Source organism: Pelodiscus sinensis, chromosome 26 (genome assembly GCF_052426305.1).
Source record: "Pelodiscus sinensis isolate ZL-2025 chromosome 26, ASM5242630v1, whole genome shotgun sequence".
Taxonomy (NCBI): domain Eukaryota; kingdom Metazoa; phylum Chordata; order Testudines; family Trionychidae; genus Pelodiscus; species Pelodiscus sinensis.
This window is the reverse complement of record NC_143077.1, coordinates 4,646,199-4,667,935: the sequence shown is the minus strand read 5'-3', so window position 1 is coordinate 4,667,935 and position 21,737 is coordinate 4,646,199. Positions and strand designations below refer to the sequence as shown.

General features: G+C 53.7%; 1 protein-coding gene across 1 annotated transcript; it reads left to right on the top strand.

Annotated features, from left to right (window-relative positions):
- Positions 1-18,163: 18,163 nt before the first annotated feature.
- MARCKSL1 (MARCKS like 1) lies at positions 18,164-21,338 on the top strand. Its single transcript, XM_006117551.4, has 2 exons — positions 18,164-18,546; positions 19,989-21,338. The coding sequence occupies exons 1-2, from the start codon at positions 18,451-18,453 to the stop codon at positions 20,613-20,615; spliced, it is 723 nt and encodes a 240-aa protein (XP_006117613.2). The 5' UTR covers positions 18,164-18,450; the 3' UTR covers positions 20,616-21,338.
- The last annotated feature ends 399 nt before the right edge of the window (positions 21,339-21,737 follow it).

Genomic DNA, 21,737 nt, shown 5'->3' with positions numbered 1-21,737 from the left:
GTGGTGTCGAGGAGAACGGAAGCAAAGGGACTGGGATGGTACAAAGCCCAGAGAGCCTAGGTCGCACGGGGAGTGGGACAGCCACTCGCCATGCCGCCTGTCTCATCCAGCTGAGTTCTCATGCTGGGCTCATCAGTCCAGCATCTCAGCATCTCTGGTGGGCATCAAGCCAGCTGCTGCCCATCCTTGGGTCCCAGGCTTGTTCTCTTCCCTCGTTATTTATTTTCTACAGGGATTCACTTCCCCTGTCAGCTACACTCTGAGGACACCGACAACTGTGACTGGTCCCCGCCCCACACACATCAGTGTCAGTCTCATTCCTGCAAGGCCTAAGACCCAAACCTCCAAACCTGATCTTCGGAGGCAGGATTTGGTTCCTCTCATCTCATCCTCCCCCCAACCACTGCAGCAAACCGCCTGAAACAGAGACCAGGAAAAGCCCCTTTTGGGGGCACGTCTACACTAGGAAACTATTTCGAAAGAACTAAATCCGACGTAAGAACTCCCAAAGCAAAATGGAGCTAGCGTGTCCACACTACGGGCAGGGGCGGATATACGGCAGGGCGAACGGGGCGGCCGCCCCGGGCCCCGCGCTTAAGAAAGCCCCGTGCATGTGCCGTGGCAAAGGGGGGCCCCGCGGAATTATGCTGCCCGGGGCCCTGCAAAACGGTCGCCTGCCCCTGACTACGGGGAAGCCTCAACATGAGTCTGAGGCAGGCTCCGTTGATATGGACGTGCTACCTCGACATACGGAAGCACTGGAGAGTCGTTATTTCGAAATAGCGGCACCGAAGCGTCCGCACTCCCGCTAGTTCGAAATAACTGTCTCAGAATGAGCGTGATTGCCCGAGGAACGCAGGAGTGCAGATTTCAAAATCCCGGGCGTGGGCGTGTGGACACGCCGCTTATTAATTCAAGCAAAGGGGGGTTATTTCGAAATAAAGCCCTCATGCAGACCAGGGCTTGGAGAAGACTTCACCAGGCTCCTGGCAGGTCTGCCCTGGGGTTCCTCTTCCTTCTGCCTGCCCGGGACTCGCTCTGCTGACGCCCTGAATCATTTGGCCACTAGCTGCTCTCCAACTCCACCTGCTTGCTCAGGGTATAGGCCTAGAGCCCCTGAAACACCCAGGCCATAAAGAAGCCCCCTCAACATCAACATGTTGCTGTCTTGCTTGGCATGGCCCAGCCCCATCTTGCTCTTGTTGAGGTCAATGGAAGTTTCCACGCACCCCGAGACATTTTGGAACTGCCGATTCCTGTTCTTGCCCAGGCAGAATCTAGGGCAGCCCATACCGCTCCCTAGCTCGTCCCCTGTGCCTGCCCCGGCCAAATCCCCTCCCCCAACTCCATCCTCCCTGCTCTGCGCACACTGACACGCTCTCTCACTCTCTCGCCGGGATGGTCAGATGTTGCTGAAAGGGAACAATACCACGTATTGTCCCTCCCCGCTCGCAGGCCTCAGACCCCAGCAGCACAACAAAAAGACACATTGACTGGCCGGGAGAAAGAGGCCCATACATCGCAGAGCTGCCTTTCGGACGGGGCGGGGGGCCGAGGGCCCCGCTTGCCAAGGGGCGCAGCGGCGAGCCATTTTCCCGCGGTGCCCCACGCCGTCGAAAGCCACCGCCGGACAGATGCCACCTCGCCGGGGAAGGGGCTTTTCGCCGATGGCGGCGAGGCTGCAATTCTGGAGCCCATTCGGGGTGGGAGGGCTTGGTTCCTCGGGGCCAGTGCGTAACGTGATCTCAAAGGAGGGTCCGATCTGTGGGCAACGCTCGGAGGGAGGGCTCAGCAGCTGGTTTCATGATTATTTCCACTGGGCAGTGGTGACAGGAACTTCACATTTCTGACAGTCCTGTCCTCTTGCACCCCGGAGCCCTGCACGGTGCACCCACTTCCTTTCCCCTCTGCCACGGGGGCAGGAGAGGCAAAAAGAGGGCGTGACTCCGAGGCAGCAGGATCTGAGCGGAGACCAGCCGGAGCAGGGTGAATTTGCTGCTCAGGAGGTGCGGCATGTTGGCGCCAACCACGCAGGTCTTGGGTACACGCGACCATCTCCCGCCACTACATTCGCACGAGTGCAGCATCACCAGTGAGGCGGGAGAGCACTTGTGCAAACAGAGCACCATCATTTTCACCACTCTGTCCTCTTGCCTTGCTCTGAACAGGGCCAGGCTAACATTAGGGCCCTGGCGTGCCCTCAGCAGCACTGGGATCATGCAGTGATGAAGATTTTGCCTGCAGCATAAGCAAAACACCCCACGACCTAATGACACCTACAAGGAACGCGAGATCTTTCCCTGGGCACCCCAGCTGCTCCCTTAGGCCTTCCAGCCCCATCACCTGCAGCAGCATGTCCTGAACAGAGCAGGGAATAAACCAGGAACCAGGGGAACCAAGGAATAAGCCAATAAACCAGGTGGTGACCGGCTTGCACTGTGCTCCTCCTGGGCCAGCTGCTTCAGACTCCGCTGCCTTATCCCGCACCATGGTCCTTGTTATGGAGGGATACAGGGTTTCCCTAAGGCCTGCAGGGAAGGGGACTTCAGGATGGTCTCACTATGAGAAAGCAACATGAACATCAGCAACTCCAGACAGTCATTACTGCACAAGCCTGTTCCTGCTTTGTTTGGACTCACCAGTCAGCCTCACCGCAGTCCCCGGAAACATCACGGAGGGGATCCTCAAGGAATCCATTCTGAAGCACGTGGAAGAGGGGAAAGTGATCAGGAACAGTCAACATAGATACACCAAGGCCAAGCCAGGCCTAACCAACCTGATTGCCTTCTCTGACAAGACAGCTGGCTCGGTGCACATGGAGAAGTTGGTGGACAGGATACACCTTGACGTTAGCAAAGCTTTTGATACGGTCTCCCACGGTATTCTTACCAGCAAGTTCAGGAAGTCTGGGTTGGGTAAACGGACTGTAAGGTGGATAGAAAGCTGGCTGGATTGTCGGGCCCAACGGGTAGTGATCAACGGCTCGATGTCTGGTTGACAGTCCTTGTCAAGCGGAGTGCCCCAGGGGTCGGTCCTGAGGCCGGTTTTGTTCAACATCTGTATGAATGACCTGGAGGAGGGGATGGATTGCACCCTCCCCAAGTTCACAGATGACACTAAGCTGGGGGGAGAGGTAGATACGTTGGAGGGCAGGGAGAGGGTCCATTGTGACCTAGACACTCTGGAAGATTGGGCCAAAAGAAATCTGATGAGGTTCAGCAAAGAGAAGTGCAGAGTCCTGCATTCGGGACAGAAGAATCCCCAGCATCGTTACAGGCTGGGGACCGACTGGCTAAGCAGCAGTTTGGCAGAAAAGGCCCTGGGGATTCCAGTGGATGAGTCAACAGGGCGCCCTTGTAGCCAAGAAGGCTAATGGCATATTAGGATGCATTAGGAGGTGCATTGCCAGCAGATCTAGAGAAGTGATTATTCCCCTTGATTCAGCTCTGGTGAGGCCACATCTGGAGCATTGCGTCCAATCCTGGACTCCCCATGATAGAAAGGATGTGGGCGCATTGGAGAGGGTCCAGTGGGGGGGCAACCAAAATGATTCGGGAAGCACATGACTTACGAGAAGAGGCTGGGGGAGTTGGGTTTGTTTAGTCTGCAGCAGAGAAGAGTGAGGGGGGATTTGAGAGCAGCCTCCAACCCCACAAAGGGGGGTTCCAAAGAGGCTGGAGAGAGGCTGTTCTCAGTGGGGGCAGAGGGCAGAAGGAGGAGCAATGGGCTCAAGTTGCAGCAGGGAAGGTCTAGACTGGATATTAGGAAAAACTCTTTCCCTAGGAGAGAGATGAAGCGCTGGGCTGGGTTCCCTAGGGAGGGGTGGAATCTCCATCCCTAGAGCTTTGAAAGTCTCAGCGTGACCAAGCCCTGGCCGGGATGATTGAGTTGGGTTGGTCCTACTTTGGGCAGGGGGCTGGACTCAATGACTCCTGAGGTCTCTTCCAATGCTCGGATTCTGTGACTCCGTGGGAGCTTCGCCCCCGCTCCTATGGGAGCAGGTGCGCCAAGCCTATAAACCAAGGTGTACCCCTATCTGAGAGCCTGGGGCCGGATCCGGAGAGGCGATGGGCGTCTGCTGCAGGCTCTCGGCTCCGAAGCAGTGGGGTCCCGGGTGCTCTGCAGGGCTCTCCCGGGCTTTGTTGCATGGTTTTCCCACGGCACGCGCGCACACACACACACGCACACACACACTGATAGTTGAACAGGGCCACGCCCTGCCCTGCCCTGCCCTGCCCCTCCATTGAGGCTCCAGAGGAAACAACGTGGGACGACCTCCGTTGGGACTGAAAAGTCACTTTTGTTTCCACTATAAACTTCCTTGCGGAGGAGGAAGGAGGCTCTGCAAACGAGCTCCCGCCGCAGCCCCCTCCCTCCTGCCGCGGGCGCCTGCCAAGAGCTGACTGCGCGGAGATCTCTGCCCAGCGCCTCCCTGCGCCCTGACACCCTCTCACGCTGCCCTCCGGCTGGAAGCCAGGGCCCGGTTTCTCCCCGCAGCAGCGCTGGCAGCCGGCTGACTGTCGTCACGTGCCTGAACCGGCAACATGCTGGCGGGTCAGGGTCAGGAAGCCTGTCATCGGAGCTCTCGGGCAGCCCACAACAGGGACGAGGGAGATAAGGCGTATGGGCGGGGGGGGAGGGGGGATGAGCATCCAGGGCTGGCAAGAGCCTGCAACAAGCTTCTGTTCTGAGAGACACAGACTGGCTGGGTCATGGGATGCAGAATCTTTCCCTTCTAGCACGGGGGTCAGGCCCGGGGTAGGCCTCAGTCTCATTCCCGGGGGACCGTTCTCTGTAGCACGGATATCACCACCCGTGTTGGCCGCCTCAGTGGAGACATCAGGGACTGAACGGGCCCTGCAGACTGAATTCTTAAGAACGTAAGAGTGGCCAGGCTGCATCAGACCAAAGGCCTATCTAGCCCAGTGGCCTGTCTGCCGACAGTGGCCCATGCCAAGTGCCCCAGAGGGAGTGAACACAACAGGGAATCATCCAGTGATCCCTCCCCTGTCACCCATCCCCTGACAAACAGAGGCTAGGGACCCCATTCCTACCCATCCTGGCTAATAAACATCAATAGACCCCCTGAATTTAGCTAGATCTTCTCTGAACCCTGTTAAAGTCCTGGTCTTCTCAACATCCTCTGGCAAGGAGTTCCACAGGTTGACTGTGCGTGTGTGAAGAAAAACTTCCCTTGGTGTATTTAAAACCTGCTGCCTATTTATTTCATTTGCTGACCTCTAGTTCTTGTGTTTTGGGAACAAGTCAATAACTGTTCCTTACTCACTTTCTCCACACCAGTCATGATTTTATAAACCTCTCTTCTATCCCCCCGTAGTCTCCTCTTTTCTAAGCTGAAAAGTCCCTGTCTTTTTAATCTCTCTTCATATGGGACCCGTTCCAAACCTCTCATCATTGTTGTTGCCCTTTTCTGAACTTTTTCCAATGCCAAGATCCCTCTGTTGAGAGGAGGCGACCACCCGATGAGGTTTAATAAAGAGAAATGCAAAGTGCTCCACTTAGGAAGGAACAATCAGTTCCATACATACAAGATGGGAAGCGACTGTCTAGGAAGGAGCATGGCGGAAAGGGATCTAGGGGTCATAGTGGACCACAAGTTGAATATGAGTCAACAGTGTGATGCTGTTGCAAAAAAAGCAAATATGATTCTAGGTTGTATCAACAGGTGTGTTGTAAGCAAAACTCGTGAAGTCATTCTGCCGCTCTACTCTGCACTAGTTAGGCCTCAGCTGGAGTACTGTGTCCAGTTCTGGGCGCCACATTTCAAGAAAGATGTGGAGAAATTGGAAAGGGTACAGAGAAGAGCGACAAGAATGATTAAAGGTTTAGAGAACATGACCTATGAAGCCAGGCTTCATGAACTGGGCTTGTTTAGTTTGGAAAAAAGAAGATTAAGGGGGGACATGATAGCGGTTTTCAAATATCTAAAAGGGTGTCACAAGGAGGAAGGAGAAAATTTGTTCCTCTTGGTTTCTGAGGACAGTACAAGGAGTAATGGGCTTAAAGTGCAGCAGGGGAGGTTTAGATTGGACATTAGGAAAAAATTCCTAACTGTCAGGGTGGTCAAATATTGGAATAAATTGCCAAGGGAGGCGGTGGAATCTCCCTCTCTGGAGATATTTAAGAACAGGTTAGATAGACATCTGTCAGGGATGGTGTAGACGGAGCTTGGTCCTGCCTTGAGGGCGGGGGGCTGGACTCGATGACCTCTCGAGGTCCCTTCCAGTCCTATGATTCTATGATTCTACATCCGCACGCAGTATTCCAGATGTGGGCGTACTGTGGATTGATACGGAGGCAATAAGATATTCTCGCTCTTGTTCTTTCTCTCGTTTGTACTGATGCTCAACATTCAGTTTGCTTTTTTCACTGCCAGTGACCATTGAGTGGATGTTTTCAGAGAACTCTCCACACTGATCTCTCTCGCGCGTGGCAACAGCTAATTTAGCTCCCATTATTTTGTACGTAGAGTTGGGATGATGTTTCCCAATGTGCATTACTTTGCATTGATCGGCATTAACATTCATTTGCCATCCCTGCAGGTCAAGGCTGAGGGTCCCTGGTTGGAGGCGGGCTGTGCACAGGGTAACTTGGCGTGATGCTGCTCCAACTCTGAGCACCGGAGGTGCCACCCTGGTACCGTTTGTGGGCCTGGAAGGAAGAGAAGGGGCTGCCAAGAAGACATTGGCTGCAGCATGGTGCCCTAGCCAGCTTGGCCCAAGGTACCTGTTTGATCGGGTCTGATTTGGGTCCTGTTCAAACTTGCACTAAAAGACGGTAAATGGTCTAGGACAATGTTTCTTAAACTGTGTTCTGAGGCGCTCCGGTCTGAGGATTCAGCGAGCATTGGCCTGCGCTTAGTGCTCAGCTGACGGTTGTGGCGACTCTGGCAGACAATGACCTCGCAACCAGATGCCTGAAATCGGGGCGGATATAGGGCAGGGTGAACGGGGCGGCCGCCCCGGGCCCCGCGCATGCGCCGTGGCAAAGGGGGGCCCCGCGGAATTATGCTGCCTGGGGCCCCGCAACGGTCAACGGTCGCCTGCCCCTGCCTGAAATGGAAACGTTCCGCTGCTTGATTGGCCCCAGCCCTGGTGTCTGGCCATTCTGGGCGTGTCTACACAGAGATGCGCGGGATTCCGTAGTGTTAAACTGAATTCGCTCCTGGTGTGTTTAAGGAGCGTAAGCGACAGCCCCCGTGTGGACATTCTCGCTCTCTTTGGAAGCGAATCAAGCCACAGGAAGCTGAAGCCACTTTGCTTCGGAGAGAGAACGTCTGCCTACGGGTTTGACTAAGGCATTTGGAATTCACGCCTTTCGCTCATTTGGCATCGCTTCCCTGAGGAGCCCCGTGCAGACACCCCTGAGTAGCTGAGCGGTCCTGGAGGTCACCCTGCCCATTCACACTAGCGCTGGACAGAAAACAACGTGGCCTCAATTCCACCACCGCTACCCCAGTCACTGCCATAATTATACGGCCTGGCCCCTGCTCCCGTTTTCAGGTGCTGGACCAGGAACCAGGAGGTTGGGTTCTAGGCTCAGCCACCGTGGACTCTCGGCAAGTCACTTCCCGTCCCTATGCCTCCTCTACAAACCGGAACAACGCTTTGAAGTCGGGGGGGGGGGTAATTCACCAATTTCTGCTCTCACCTCCTGGATGCTCCCCCGTTTACTCTGTCCCCTCCTTACCTGCTCTCATTGCTCACACTCTATTACCTTGCTTTGCGGCCTTTTATTCCAGCAGCAGGCAGGAGGAAAACCAGACCTGTCACAGTCAATGAGAGCGACTAGGTGCTACCCCATGTCTGATCACCATGTCAATTACCTAGGTATGCTGGTCCACCTTTAGTTTCTGCATTGGAAAGGGGGTGTCGGCGGGGCTGCGATGTTTTACACACCCCTAGGGCATGTCTACACTGGGAAATTATTTCAAACTAACTTATTTTATATATATATAACTAAATTATTTCAAAATAAATAGGAGCATGGCAGAAAGGGATCTAGGGATCATAGTGAACCACAAGTTGAATATGAGACAACAGTGTGATGCTGTTGCAAAAAAAGCAAATATGATTCTAGGTTGTATCAACAGGTGTGTTGTAAGCAAAACTCGTGAAGTCATTCTGCCGCTCTACTCTGCACTAGTTAGGCCTCAGCTGGAGTACTGTGTCCAGTTCTGGGCGCCACATTTCAAGAAAGATGTGGAGAAATTGGAAAGGGTACAGAGAAGAGCGACAAGAATGATTAAAGGTTTAGAGAACATGACCTATGAAGCCAGGCTTCATGAACTGGGCTTGTTTAGTCTGGAAAAAAGAAGATTAAGGGGGGACATGATAGCGGTTTTCAAATATCTAAAAGGGTGTCACAAGGAGGAAGGAGAAAATTTGTTCCTCTTGGTTACTGAGGACAGGACAAGGAGTAATGGGCTTAAAGTGCAGCAGGGGAGGTTTAGATTGGACATTAGGAAAAAATTCCTAACTGTCAGGGTGGTCAAATATTGGAATAAATTGCCAAGGGAGGTGGTGGAATCTCCCTCTCTGGAGATATTTAAGAACAGGTTAGATAGACATCTGTCAGGGATGGTGTAGACGGAGCTTGATCCTGCCTTGAGGGCGGGGGGCTGGACTCGATGACCTCTCGAGGTCCCTTCCAGTCCTATGATTCTATGATTCTATGATTTTGCAATAACTCCCATGAAATAACTATTTCGAACTAGTGTGTCCACATTGCGGAGAAGCCTCTAAATGAGTCCGAGGCAGGCTCCCTGCATGTGGACGCCCGGCCTCAACAGAGAGCCCCATTACTTTGAATGACTCTGGGAAGTCGTTATTTCGAAATAGCAGCAATGGAGCTTCTACACTCCCGTCATTGCGAAATGAGCGTTATTCCTCGTGGAAAGCAGGAGTTATTATTTCGAAATAACCAGCCCCTTATTTCATGCTGCTGGGCTGCATGAAGAGGTGTGTTGTGAGCAAGACATGAGAAGTCATTCTCTTGCTCTGCTCTGCTCTGCACTGGTTAGGCCTCAGCTGGAATATTGTGTCCAGTCCTGGGCACCGCATTTCAAGAAAGATGGGGAGAAATTGGAGAAGGTCCAAAGAAGAGCAACAAAAATTATCAAAAGTCTAGAAGGCATGAGCTACGAGGGAAGACTGAAAGAATTGGGCTTGTTTAGTTTGGAAAAGAGAAGACTGAGAGGGGACATGATAGCGGTTTTCAAGTATCTAAAAGGGTGTTGCAAGGAGGAGGGAGAAAAATTGTTCCCTTTGGCCTCTGAGGACAAGACAAGAAGCAATGGGCTTAAACTGCAGCAAGGGAGGTTTAGGTTGTCCATCAGGAAAAGCTTCCTACCTGTTAGGATGGTGAAACACTGGAATAAATTGCCCAGGGAGGTTGTGGAATCTCCATCACTGGAGATATTTAAGAGCAGGTTAGACAGACACCTGTCAGGGGTGATCTAGACAATGCTTGGTCCTGCCCTGAGGGCAGGGAACTGGATTCGATGACCTCTCAAGGTCTCTTCAAGTGCGTCTACACAGCAGGGCTTAACTCGAAATAAGCTACACAAACTGAGCTATGTCAATTGCACCGCCTATTTCGAAATGGAGGGTGTCTACACAGCACTGATTTCGAAGCAAGCCCTCTTCCCCCGACTTCCCTTACTCCTCATACAATGAAGGTTACAGGAGTCGGAGTAAGAAGTCCTCCAGCTTGACAGGATTTCAACATTATTTCGAAATAACTGCCGGCTGTGTAGACGAGGATGAAGTTATTTCGAAATAATGTTGCTGTGTAGACGTCCCATTCCAGTCCTATGATTCTAGAATTCGAAACAACAGGCTTGGCAGTGTGGCTGCTCCGCTTGTGATTTCGAAGTAAGTGTAGTGTAGACCATGGCCTATTGTGGATGCAAGTTACACCGGGATAATAACAGTCCCTAGGTCTTGTAGAATAGTGATAGAAATGTAGCCGTGTTAGTCTGGGGTAGTGAAGCAAAATGCAGGACAATGTAGCACTTTAAAGACTAACAAGATGGTTTATTAGATGATGACCGCCAGACCCACTTCCTCAGATACTTTGATCTGAGGAAGTGGGTCTGGCCCACGAAAGCTCATCATCTAATAAACCATCTTGTTAGCTCTTGTAGGGCTGACTTACACCTTCAGCTTATTCTTCCTCTTTGCAGCTACACCATATAAACCCCTTTCTATGGAGGTGACGCGGTGCAGTGTGGATGGAGTTAACTCTCCTTTAACTGTATTTAAAAGGGTACCGCTCTGGTGGGTGGACAAGGCCTAAAGACGGATTTAGAAGCTGAACACTGGGCAAAGACTCCAAAAGGCCCAGGGGTGTGTTCCACGCTTCTGTGCGGGTGTCTGGATCTCTTCCAGCCCATCCATTTCCTGCTCAAAGCTGCACCACTGCTGGAATTCTCCCTGCTGAAATTCTCTCCTCACAGATCCTTTACCTAGTTAATACCCTTGCTATTTTTACCAACCGAACCCGCTCTGGCCTTTGTTCCATTGTTTGGTGGGGCCCGGGTGGGCACTAAGATCCACCAGGGATGATAAGACACTTGCGAATAGCTCTGTGTACATGAATAAATAACCACAGGAACTGTCAAATGCAAATTGAAGGAATCACAAAGGCGGGAGGGTCAGGGTGTGTTGCTTATTTACATAGATTAGAAGCTCTCCAGGCAGGGACAAGGGTGGCTTGTGTGTCTTGCAGGGGGTTGGGCACCTCATGCGTCATAAATTCATCAGGCTCCTCATTTTAACGAGGCGCTGAAAGTGGAAAACCACAGAGGCACCCAGCTCCCGTGGGAATGATCAGCCTGCAGGAGAAGGGAGGTGAGGTCATCTGTTGCTGGACCAGCTTCTGCTGGGGGAGGTGAAAGAGACAAGCTTCCGAGCTCTCCCTCCCAGCTCTTCTGCAGGTTTTCCAACTCCGCAGAAGCACGTCACTTTCACCCAGCCAAGGAGCTGGCCCAGGAAAAGATAACGCTTCGCCCGCCTTGTCCTGTATCCGGAGACCTGGGCAGTGACAACAGCCCTGCCACCAGGACTCAGCTACACAGACAGACTCCTCTGGCCATCGGCTAGAAAAGCCAGTCGACTCCACGTCTCTGCTTTCCTGGCACCACAGAAATCCCAAGGAATTGTGCAACCGGGAGCTTATCCAACACTCACTGAAGTCAGTGGAAAGACTCCTAGTGACTACAATCCGGTTTCCATGGAGGCCTGCGATGCTCATCCATAATCTCCCAGCTTTATGTATTGCAGGGAGGTTGCAGAATCGCATCTCGTTAGGCTAGAGGGTTTTTCTGTTCCAATTCACATTGAAAACCCCGTTGTTGTGCAGGGTGTTGCCTGTGGAAGGCACACACCTGCTGGGTGTGGTGCACGGTCCTATGGAGTGGCATGTAGGGTGGCCAGATGGTTTCAACAAAAATACTGGACACACTTGACATGACATCACAATCGACATTGCATCTTAGTTAGAAAATACCGAACACACTTGACATGACATCACAATCGACATTGCATCTTAGTTAGAAAATACCGAACATTTCTATTTTCTCAATTTGTTTCCTGAACAGAAAGCTCAAATACTGGACTGTCCGGTTCAGAACCGGACACCTGGCCACCCTAGTGGCATTGAGGCCACTTACAGAGCATGCGTGTGCTCAGCAGCCGGCTGGCTTGTCACGCAAGCGGCAGAGGCTCTTACGCTAAGCTCCAGCAGTTCAGGCTCAGTTCCGCCTGCTGGCGTTACTCCTGAGGCTGGCCTCCACCCCAGAAGTAGCTGCACTTCAGAGGCATTGTGATTACAGGGGCAGGGCCGGCCCAAGCCATTTTGGAGCCCCGAGTCCGGGCGCGTGGCGCTGCCCCCGAGCGCACAGCACATGCGCCAGCCCATCCCCCCCAAGGAGCACGGGCCCACCCCCGGTGCACACGGCGCATGAGCTGCCCAGCTCGGCTGCTGGCGCGCAGCCCGGGGCCCGCCTCCCCTAGGGAGCATGGGCCTGTCCCTGAGGCGCACGGCACATGCGCTGCCTGGCCCAGCCCAGCCCCCGCTGCTGGCACATAGCGCCTGGCCATGCAGGGCCCCGTAGCCGTAGGGGGAAGGGTGCTGCTGGCCGGCACTGCAGTGGGCCAGCGCTGCGGTAGCCGGACGCGCGGCGCCTGATGGCAGCTATAAGGGATGCCACGCGCCTACCAATAGGTGCCCCCCATCTGTTGGCGCCCTGGTCAGCTGCCCGGCTCGCCCACCCCTTAGTCCGGCCCTGTACAGGGGTCACTTCGCACGTGCCTGGTGCCAGCAGTGTACTAAACAGAAATTCAGACACTCCCCCACCCGCAAAAGGGTAGAAGACGAGCTCCCAGATTCGCAGTCCGATCAGCACAGATGGCCTAATGCCCCCGGAATCCCCTGGGGGAAGTATTGGGATGTCCACGTTACGGCACGTTTTCCTGACCCAGAGGTAACCCGGGGACTTCCTCTGCTTACGAACCTGTCCTGCTGGCCTCCCGGGAGAAGGGAGATTGAGGATCTTTCGGAGGGAAAGCTACAGAAACACCACGAGAAAAAAGGGGCTTTCCCCTCCCCCCTTCCATGCAGGTCTGCATCTTGACCTGGCTCATCACGCCACCATTTGCCCTGGAGAAGCACCATGTCTGCCTCCCATCCCTTCAGTGCTAGCCCGTGATTACTGTGGCAGGGAAGCAGCCGTGCGTCAAACACTCTCCACCCCGGCACCATGAAAAAGGGAGACAGGCGCCGCGTGTGTTAGCGTTTCGCTGCGCGCGTGTGTGTAGGGGAGGGAACTAAACACACAAATCTTCCTCTTCCCACCAGCATGCCCCGGAGCAGCGAGCTCACTGGAGCGGCTGAATTCTCCCTGACACCGACCTCTCTGCGGCTGCTCCGGGTGGTACGTTATGATGTCTCGTCTACCCCCTTGAAAGTCTCAGGCTGTCTTTGCCAGTCTGTCAGAGCAGGGCTGTGCTGCAGAATGCACTAAGGGCTGGACTGCGAGATGGGATCCACAGAGCAGAAGCATCGGCTGCATGTTACCAAACACAATCCAAGGACCCTTTTTCTCTAGGGCTGTTTGCTAGGGAAGGGACGGGTTATTATATGGGAGGCGGGGATTGTTTACTGGAACGCGGGAATGGGGGGGCAATAAAGAGGATACCTGGTCCACAAAAGCTGCCCTGGACACACCGAGCAGTCGCACCAATGCGGCCTGGCCTGCCCGGCCAGATCTCGGCCAGCGGAATTTGCCATCTGTGAATTCCCCCAAAAGGCAGACTAAACTAAACCGCACGTAGGACCCTTCATCTCTGTAAACACTGGGAAAGCAGAGCGCTGGCCAGCACAGGGAAATCCAGTGAGTTTGGAGGATGCGCTTGGTTTTTTTTCGTGCCTATTTCCAGCTTTGGCCTTGGCTTTTCTTTCTATGACTGTCGCTGCATTTTCAGAATCCCGCCTAGACCTTCTCTAAGGAACTTCCCACGCTTAGACATATAGGCCGACGTTTGTGCAAGACATACGTCCACTCGTGCTAGATGTGTAAGTAACATTCATCCACTACAGGGGTGGGGAACCTAAGGTCCAGGGACTGGATGCGGTTCCCGGCTTGCCTGGATCTGGCTCCCGAGGCTCAGGGCTAGCCCCCAGCGTTGGGGAGTCCATGCTAGCGCTCCAGCCCCCTCGCCGAGCGGGAACACACAAAATCTACTAGCCTGGGCCCCCCTGGCATTCGAGAGTAATGTGGGGAGGGTCTTTCTCCTTCTCAGTTGGGGCCCACGTCAGTGAGGTTTGGGGGTTTTTTTGCTTCTCACTTGGGTGCAGACCCCGACTGATTTTTTAGGGGCCAGCAGTCTCTGAGGCAACATAAAGGTTCCCCACCCTGATCTCCTGCAAAACGACCCCACCCATGGGGGAGGCTCGGTTCAAACAACAGAACTCATAGGTAGACCCTAATTATGCGGCGAATGCATTTGGACCAAGCCTTTGAACTAGGCTCTCATTAACCGCTATGATTGGGATCTAACCCAGTTCATTTGCTGGGGATCCAGCCCTGCCTAACCCTGTCTGCCTAACTGGGTTGGCCAGTCCTCCTGCCTCCCAGCTCTCCGCATAAGGGGGACATTGGAAAGCAAACTACACCCGGGGAAAAACACCCTCCTGTTTGCATGGTAGCTGAGGAACCCTGGGATTTTCCCAGAATGCACCAGCACCAACGAGGTGAGGCTGCTGGTCTGGAGAGACCCAAAGCGTTGACACACTTTAGCGGAGAAACTCTGAACAGGGTCAGAAATGAGTCACGCTTACCGGCGATCTAGGTGCAGCAACAGGCGCGTCCAATGATTATTCGGTGACGTCTCCATCGACTCCACAAACACTGGCCCTGCCATTGGGAGCAAGACCAAGGCATGAAGGGACGCCAAAGACTGAAATCTCTTCTCTCCACTCCACTTCTGGGGAGAGATGTCCTGGGGTGTGCTCCAGAGGAAGCCGGCTTTGCTTCCGCGCTCTGGGCTGTACCTGTGTTATATATAAGCAGAAGACAACTAGTCTCCAAGGCTGTCCACAGGGCCCCTTTCAGGAGCACTGCTCCAAAGCCGTCCCAACCACTCCCAAAGGAAATGAACGAACTATGGCTTAATAACAGGGCCGGCTGCACCACAACTGACCAAAGCCACAGAACCTCCAAGGCAGTGGTTCCCAAACTTTTCAGCATCACGCCCCCTTTTTGATTTTTGAGAAACCCTCATGTCCCCACCCCCCAAAAATAGCCACAAAACTTGTTGAGGAAAAAAAAAAGAAACTGACCAGGGACAAAAAACAAAAATAGCAGCAACATTTGGGGGGGATTAATGGGTGGGAGGGGGGGTCTGGGTCACCTTGTGCCCCCCCTGGAATTTCTTCTCGCCTCTCCAGGGGGGCATGCCTCCCGTTTGGGAACCCATGCTCCAGGGAGACTCAGAGTCCTGCTTTTAGCATAAAAGAGCAACATCAGTAACTTCAAATTCCCTCCTTGGTTTCTCATTGTGTCCCAGCAGATAAAGGGGGAGGGGGACACAAGAGTTGCTCTCAAGTTCTTCGTTTGAGAACAAAAGTTCATGCTGAACTCAAAAAATCGCAGTGTTTCCCCAGCAGCGTGTAAAGGAAAAACTTTCAAAAACAACAGCCTAATAGCACCCGTAAACGTGCAAAGGAGACGCTGGACCCTTCTCCTTCGGGTTATGGGGGCTTGCCACATGGGCTAATTCTGAACACATGCTCAGAGGCTCCTTTGCAACCCTTGTGGGCAATTGTGCAACTCCCAGATTGTAGATATGGATTAAAGACCAGGAAGACAAAGAAGTCGCATGGCAGCCATTCAAAGCCTTTATCAACTGAAAGCCAAGAGTCAATAAGGACAACATGGCCCAATATAATTAACACAGAAATGTTGCTCCAGCAGGGGGAAGACAAAACATGACCTTGTTGGTAAAACACACACAACAACCCATTGTTTTCCCTCCTAGATGCTGGCCTTGATCCTACACTGCCTTGTGCAGCCCACAGCTGGGTGAGCTAGCCTGCTGCAATCCTGCAAAGATGCCCATGTGGCAACGACAGCCAAGCATTCGCTCTCTGCATGGAGCCTCGCGACCACGGACTCCCAAGACTGCAGGGCAGGCGAGCACAAGGGACCCCGCCAATATTCCCACTCATCTTTTCCTTCCATGGGCAGAATAAATGTTTATGTGCTCCGAGGCCTGTGCGAATGTGCACCACCAGGAGAAACACAAAACCTAGCGGCGGGCGCTGTGCTAATCAGATGGGCAGCCTGGGAATCGCTCCTGAAGTGCCCGGCTCACAGTCCTGCGTGGATCGAACCCTGTTGCGCAATCTGTGGCCCGGCAGGAGGGAGGGCAACGTGGAGAGCCGGTAGCCAAGTTCATCCCTCGAATGAGGAAGATCGCATGTCTCCTTAGACAGCCACATGCTCATTCTCCATCTAGACCCCAGCTCTTGGCTACAGCAGCGGAGGCATGTGGCCCATACAATTCATCACCTCTACACGTGTCCCTACAGAATCATAGACCTGGAAAGGACCCCAACAGGTCATCAAGTCCAGTCCTCTGCCCTCAGGGCAGGACCAAGCACCATCTAGATCGGGGGGGGGGGGGGGGGGGGCAATAATGTTTTGCCAGGGGCCACTTCAGAAATGTTTGAAGTGGCCACGGGCTGCACAGGAAGGGGCAGGGCCAAGATACTTCCAGGTTCCCCACCCCCAGACTGGGGGTGAGGAAGCGCCTTTGCCCCTCCTACATTCCCCTAAGTGCCCATGGAAGGAGACTTCCTGTGCTTCCCTGCCACATGCTCCTGGCAGGGCGGGGAGAAGCTTCACACACTCCCCCACTCCCAGGCCCTAATTGGCCTGGGGCAGGGGAGCAACAGGGCTTCTGCCGGCTGGATCCACCTGCATGGTGGGCCGGATTCAGCCCACGGAGGCCCTTTTGCCCACCCCTAATGTAGATCATCCCTGACAGGTGTCTGTCTATCCTGCCCTTAAATATCTCCAGTGATGGAGATTCCACAACCACCCTAGGCAACTTATTCCAGTGTTTCACCACCCGGACAGGCAGGACGTTTTTCCTAATGTCCAACCTAAGCCTCCCTTGGTACAGTTTAAGCCCACTGCTGTTTGTCATATGCTCAGAGGCCAAGGAGAACAATTTTTCTCCCTCCTCCTTGTAACGCCCTTTTAGGTACTTGAAAGCTGCTCTCATGTCCCCTCAGTCTTCTCTTTTCCAAGCTAAACAAACCCAATTCTTTCAGCCTTCCCCCACAGACTGTGCTTTCTAGACTTTTGATCATTTTTGTTGCTCTTCTCTAGACCCTCTTCACTTCATCCACATCTTTCCTAAAATGTGGTGCCCAGAACTCGATTCTCTGGCTCATGTAAACTTTGGTGTCCCTGGAGTACCATAGGCAAAGACTAGCCAGAACCAAGGCCTACTTATGACATGATTGATCTTTTCAAAAGGACAGGGCCCAGATAAACATCAAAAGGGCCTGATTTCCAACAAGGCTGAGTGCAAACAACTCCAGCTGACATTAATGTGAACTCCATGATTATCAAAGCAAATTCTCCTCTGTGTTATAAAACCCACCCTTTCTCTCGCTTATAGGGACCATGTCAATTTGAAATCTAGTCAAATTTGTAAAAAAAAAAGAGCTCAGTGTAATTTCAGGTGCTACTTCCGCCTTGACACTGTTGTGGTTTTACAATGGCATTTTCCTGTTTCACTAAGTATTTTTCCTGTAGTGCTGCATGGAAGTCCCACACAAATTGCAAGGCAAGGGGAACCAAAGAAGCAGGGAGACCGAGACCAAGGGCTGTCAAATGCACAACACAAAGTTGGGGGGAAGGGGGGAAATGGAAAAAAATGACTTGCTGGTGCTAAGGAGGTGGGGGAGGATTTTTAATACTACCCAGTGCAAATTGCAGACAGAAGGGCACGTTTTAAGTTGTTGGCCTAACTACAAAGCTAAACCCCGTGTCACAATCCAATCCAATCCAATCCAATCTATTCCCTCCCCCGGGTGTTTCTTTCTACTTTTGACTCACCCTGAAGAGTGAAAACAGACAGGGTCAGTTTCACGTTTGTTTCTAGTCAGTTTCACTTTCACAGGGCAGTGAAAGCTGCAAGGTTAGGGTGCAAGGGGCTAAGGGAGGAGGCTGTGTGCGCAAAAGCGGGGTTGCCCCCACCAAAGTCTCCCCAGTGTGGCTGTGAAGTCGTGTAGCACCAGCCACAAACCAAGCTCGCCAGGAAGCCCGTGGAAGAGCAGTCTCCACACAAGGACAGAGAAGGGGCTGGCAAGAAACAGCGAACTCTTGCATTTCCCCAGACACACACCGAGGACTCCCCTCACTCACACCGTATCTGCGCCCACCTGGCACCCCCATCCTAGACCCCCCCCTTTGCACACACTGCAGGGGGACTAAGCGTCTGTCCCAGCCTGAGTGTGTCTCCCATTGTACTGGGGGGTGCTGTTCCCTCCCCACGCCTGCCATTGGGCGGGCATTTAAATGCCCGACACGCCCCTGGCTTTTGCGCGCTTATTAGCAGGCGCTCCGGGCGGGGAGGGGCAGCTCTCCTCAGTCTTTACCTCGTTCCGTGCGTGGAGCTGCCGAGGCCAGGCTGGGATTTTGCTAGCCGCTGGGCGAGGGGAGCGCCTCTCCCTCGCTCCTGGGATCTGTGCCTTGGGGGTTGGGGTTTTTTTTCTCCTCCCCCCACCCCAGCCAGGACTGACTTTCCCAGCAGTTGGGGGGGGAGCGGCTCTCTCCATCGCTCCGGATTGTAGGAGCCGAGCAATTCTTGCGCGCGCCTAACTCCCCTCGACAAGCCGCCCCCAGCCAGCATGGGAAGCCAGGGCTCCAAGGCAGCCAAAGGAGAGGCGGTGGCTGAGAAGTCGGCGGAGGCTGCCGCTGGGTCTCCCTCCAAATCCAATGGACAGGTGGGTGCCTCGTCTGGCTTGGGGAGGGGAGTTACAGTTTGGGGGCGTCTTTTGCTTCCCCCCTGGCTGTGTAAAGGGACTCTCGGAGGAGGGGGGCGCGAACCCCCCTGGAATCGCTAGGGAGGGGCTAATGGCTGCTGGAAAATCGCCCCCCCCACTGGAGGGGGGGGGGTCTTCTCCCCCGCCCCCGTTTTTTTCTGTTTCCACCGCAGCCTCGTCTCGAAAGCAGCTTTCGTGGGGGTGGGGGGCGACCCCACCCTGCAATCCCCATGACCCCTCCCGCCCGGGTCTGGCTGCAGATCGCGGCGCGGGCCGCCTTTGTTTGGCGCTCGAGCCCAGCGGCAGCCCCCGGGAGCGGGGAGGAAAACAAAGGACCCGGGGCCAGGGCGCGCTGGCTGGAGGGGGGGGGGCGATGGCCGCATTTCAGGGCGAACCCCGGCGCGCTCCCCGAGGACGGACCCTGCGGCGCGGGGTGGCGAGTCGCGAGCTCCTAATGCCTGTCCCAAGCGCCCCCAGTTGGGGAGGGGGAGCGCCTTCCTCTGCCCCCCCAATCAGTGGTCGAAGCCTCCAGGATCACGCTGCAGGGGCGCTTAGGGATGGGGGGGGAGACAAGGCAGCGGGGGGGGGAGCTTTGCAATTCGAGGGTTTTCTTCTCGGGGAGCTGGGAGCCTCCCCACTCCCTCTTGGAGCTCTGGGGGGGGGTGACTGCAGGGCTGGCTCCCCACGGAAGGGACAGGGACTTTTTTCAATGAAAAGCAGACCCTAGGCAAATGGGGGGGGGGAATAAGTCACGGCTCCATCTCTTCTTCCCCCCCCTCCCCGCCCCGCATGCTTGCATCGTGCAACAATGCCTCTAGCAGCCAGCTCCCACCCCTCCAGGGCTCTGGAGATGGAGCACTGGCGCCCCCTGGCGGCGGCGCAGTAGCGGCTCCCGTTAGGCGGCTCCCGTTAGGCGGACCCCCCCAGTTTAGGCTGCTGCTTGTAGGGGCTTAGCTGCGCTGGCGACTGCCCCGCTGAGACGGAGTTGCCACCATCCGGCTCTAAAGCGCTGCTCCCTGCAGGGGCATACCCGCTCCATCAGCTGGAAAGCCCCCAGCCTGGAGGGGTGTAACTGCACCGCCCCCAGCACATTCTGCCCTGTCTGGAAAGCAATGCAATTACCCCCCCCCCCCCCCACACACACACACACACTCTGGTGCATGCCCTGGATTCTGAGCCATCCCTCTCTTGCCCACTGGAACAAACTGATCCGGGTTTCATAGCCACCACCACCAAACTCATGTGGGTAGGTGAAAACACCTTTTCATCCTACCCAGCTAGAACACTGTCCTGGGGCCAGCGGTGGTGTGATGGGGGTAGGGGGAGCAGTGTCTAGTGATGGGGGTAGGGGGAGCAGTGTCTAGTGATGGCATCTAACATGGAACCGTTCCCTCTTCCAATAGGAGAATGGCCACGTGAAGATAAATGGAGATGTCTCGCCAAAGGCTGATGGAGAGGTCCCACCGCTGAATGGCAATGGGTCTGCAGAGCCAGTCAAAGAGGAGGCCAAGGTGGAGGCTGGCAGCGGGGATGCCATCGAACCAGCTCCAGTTGCTGAAGGTGGGGAGGCTAAGCCTGATGGGGCAGCAGCCTGCAAGGAGACCCCCAAGAAGAAGAAGAAGTTTTCTTTCAAGAAGCCCTTCAAGCTGAGTGGGCTCTCTTTCAGGAAGAACAAGAAAGAGGCCGGGGATTCCACTGTGTCTTCCCCCACAGATGACCAGGCCAAAGCAGAAACCAAAGCTGAGGAGAACCCTACCTGTTCCACCAATGAAACTGAGCAGACCAATGCCACGCAGGAAGGGAAAGCTGAGGAGACAGCTGCTGCAGTGGAGAGCAGTCCAGCTGCTCCTGCAGCTGAGGGGCAGGAGGAAGCCGAGCCTAAAAGGGAAGAGGCAGAAGCTGGGGAAGCTAAGGAGCAGCAGCAGCTGGGGGAAAGCCAGGAGGCTACCTCTAAGCCAGAGGAGTCCTCAAAACCTGTGGAGCCTGAGACCAGCACAACACCTGCAGCAGCTGAGCAGAAGGAAGAGTAGAGCCCACCTGACATGGTCATAACTTAAGACATTTTGTGCCATTCTCTTCATCCCAATAACACCATGGACTTGCTGCCTTGCCCACACCTGTATGTTCAAAGTAGAACTGACACCACCCAAATAAGACACCTGAATTATTTCTCTCCTTTTCCCCCCTTCATGCAGCTCACTGCTAGGAAACTGGTCTGGATTCCCACCATCAACTTTGGACTAGTTTGCTGGAATCCTTTAAAACTGGAGGCAGATGATCCTAGATGTAACTGGATTCTAGTCAAGCTCCATCTATTCCACCAAACTCTGGGTGCTCTGCTGACCTACTGCCTCTTTTCCACTAATCTTCCAAGCAGCTTTCTGAAGTCCAATAAGCCAGTGACTGTTCAGATTCTTTCTTGATTTTAAATCCCTGGTTCTGACATCATTTAAAGTATTTTGTGCTTTTTATAGAAACCAACAGTTAAAGCTAATCTGGTTAGTTTTTTATAATGTCTTACTATTGGCTTAAAACCATAAAGCTTGTAAGTCCGCTGTGTTTAATTTTACTTCTATGGGGTAACTTTTGTGGGGTGGAGGGAGGGAGAATGCAAACTATATAATGTGAAGTTTTTTCCTCTGTAAATAATTTTTAATGGCCAAAACCCTTGACTTGCAATTTTCTAACTTCTAAAAAACTGTCTGGGTTTCCTTGTAACACTTGAAAGGAATAAATTGACTCCTTTTGGGGTATATACATTGACTCTTTGGGATGCTGACAGAGGGCCCCAGAAGGTGGGGCACAAATTACTGTTGTACTTTTATTTCTAACTCTAGTAACACTTGAGTACATCTAAAGCTAAGCCAACACAGGATTGACCATGCAGAGGGAGTGCAATTGTTAAACTGTATTTAGGGTTAGAGGGAGCTTACCTGTCCCTGTGACAGGGCTCCTGTACTTGATGACATCTACTGATTGTTTTAGGACTAGGTTTAAAAAGTGATCAGACCAGCTGGATTGATAGACAAAGCTTGTAGTTACTTGACTTGTGACAGGTCTGGCCAATCAGTGGGAGAGAAGAACTTGGTAATTTAATTTAGAGCCTATGAGGCAGGGAGGTAAACATTTCAGAGTCAGATCTCAGGCAGAGA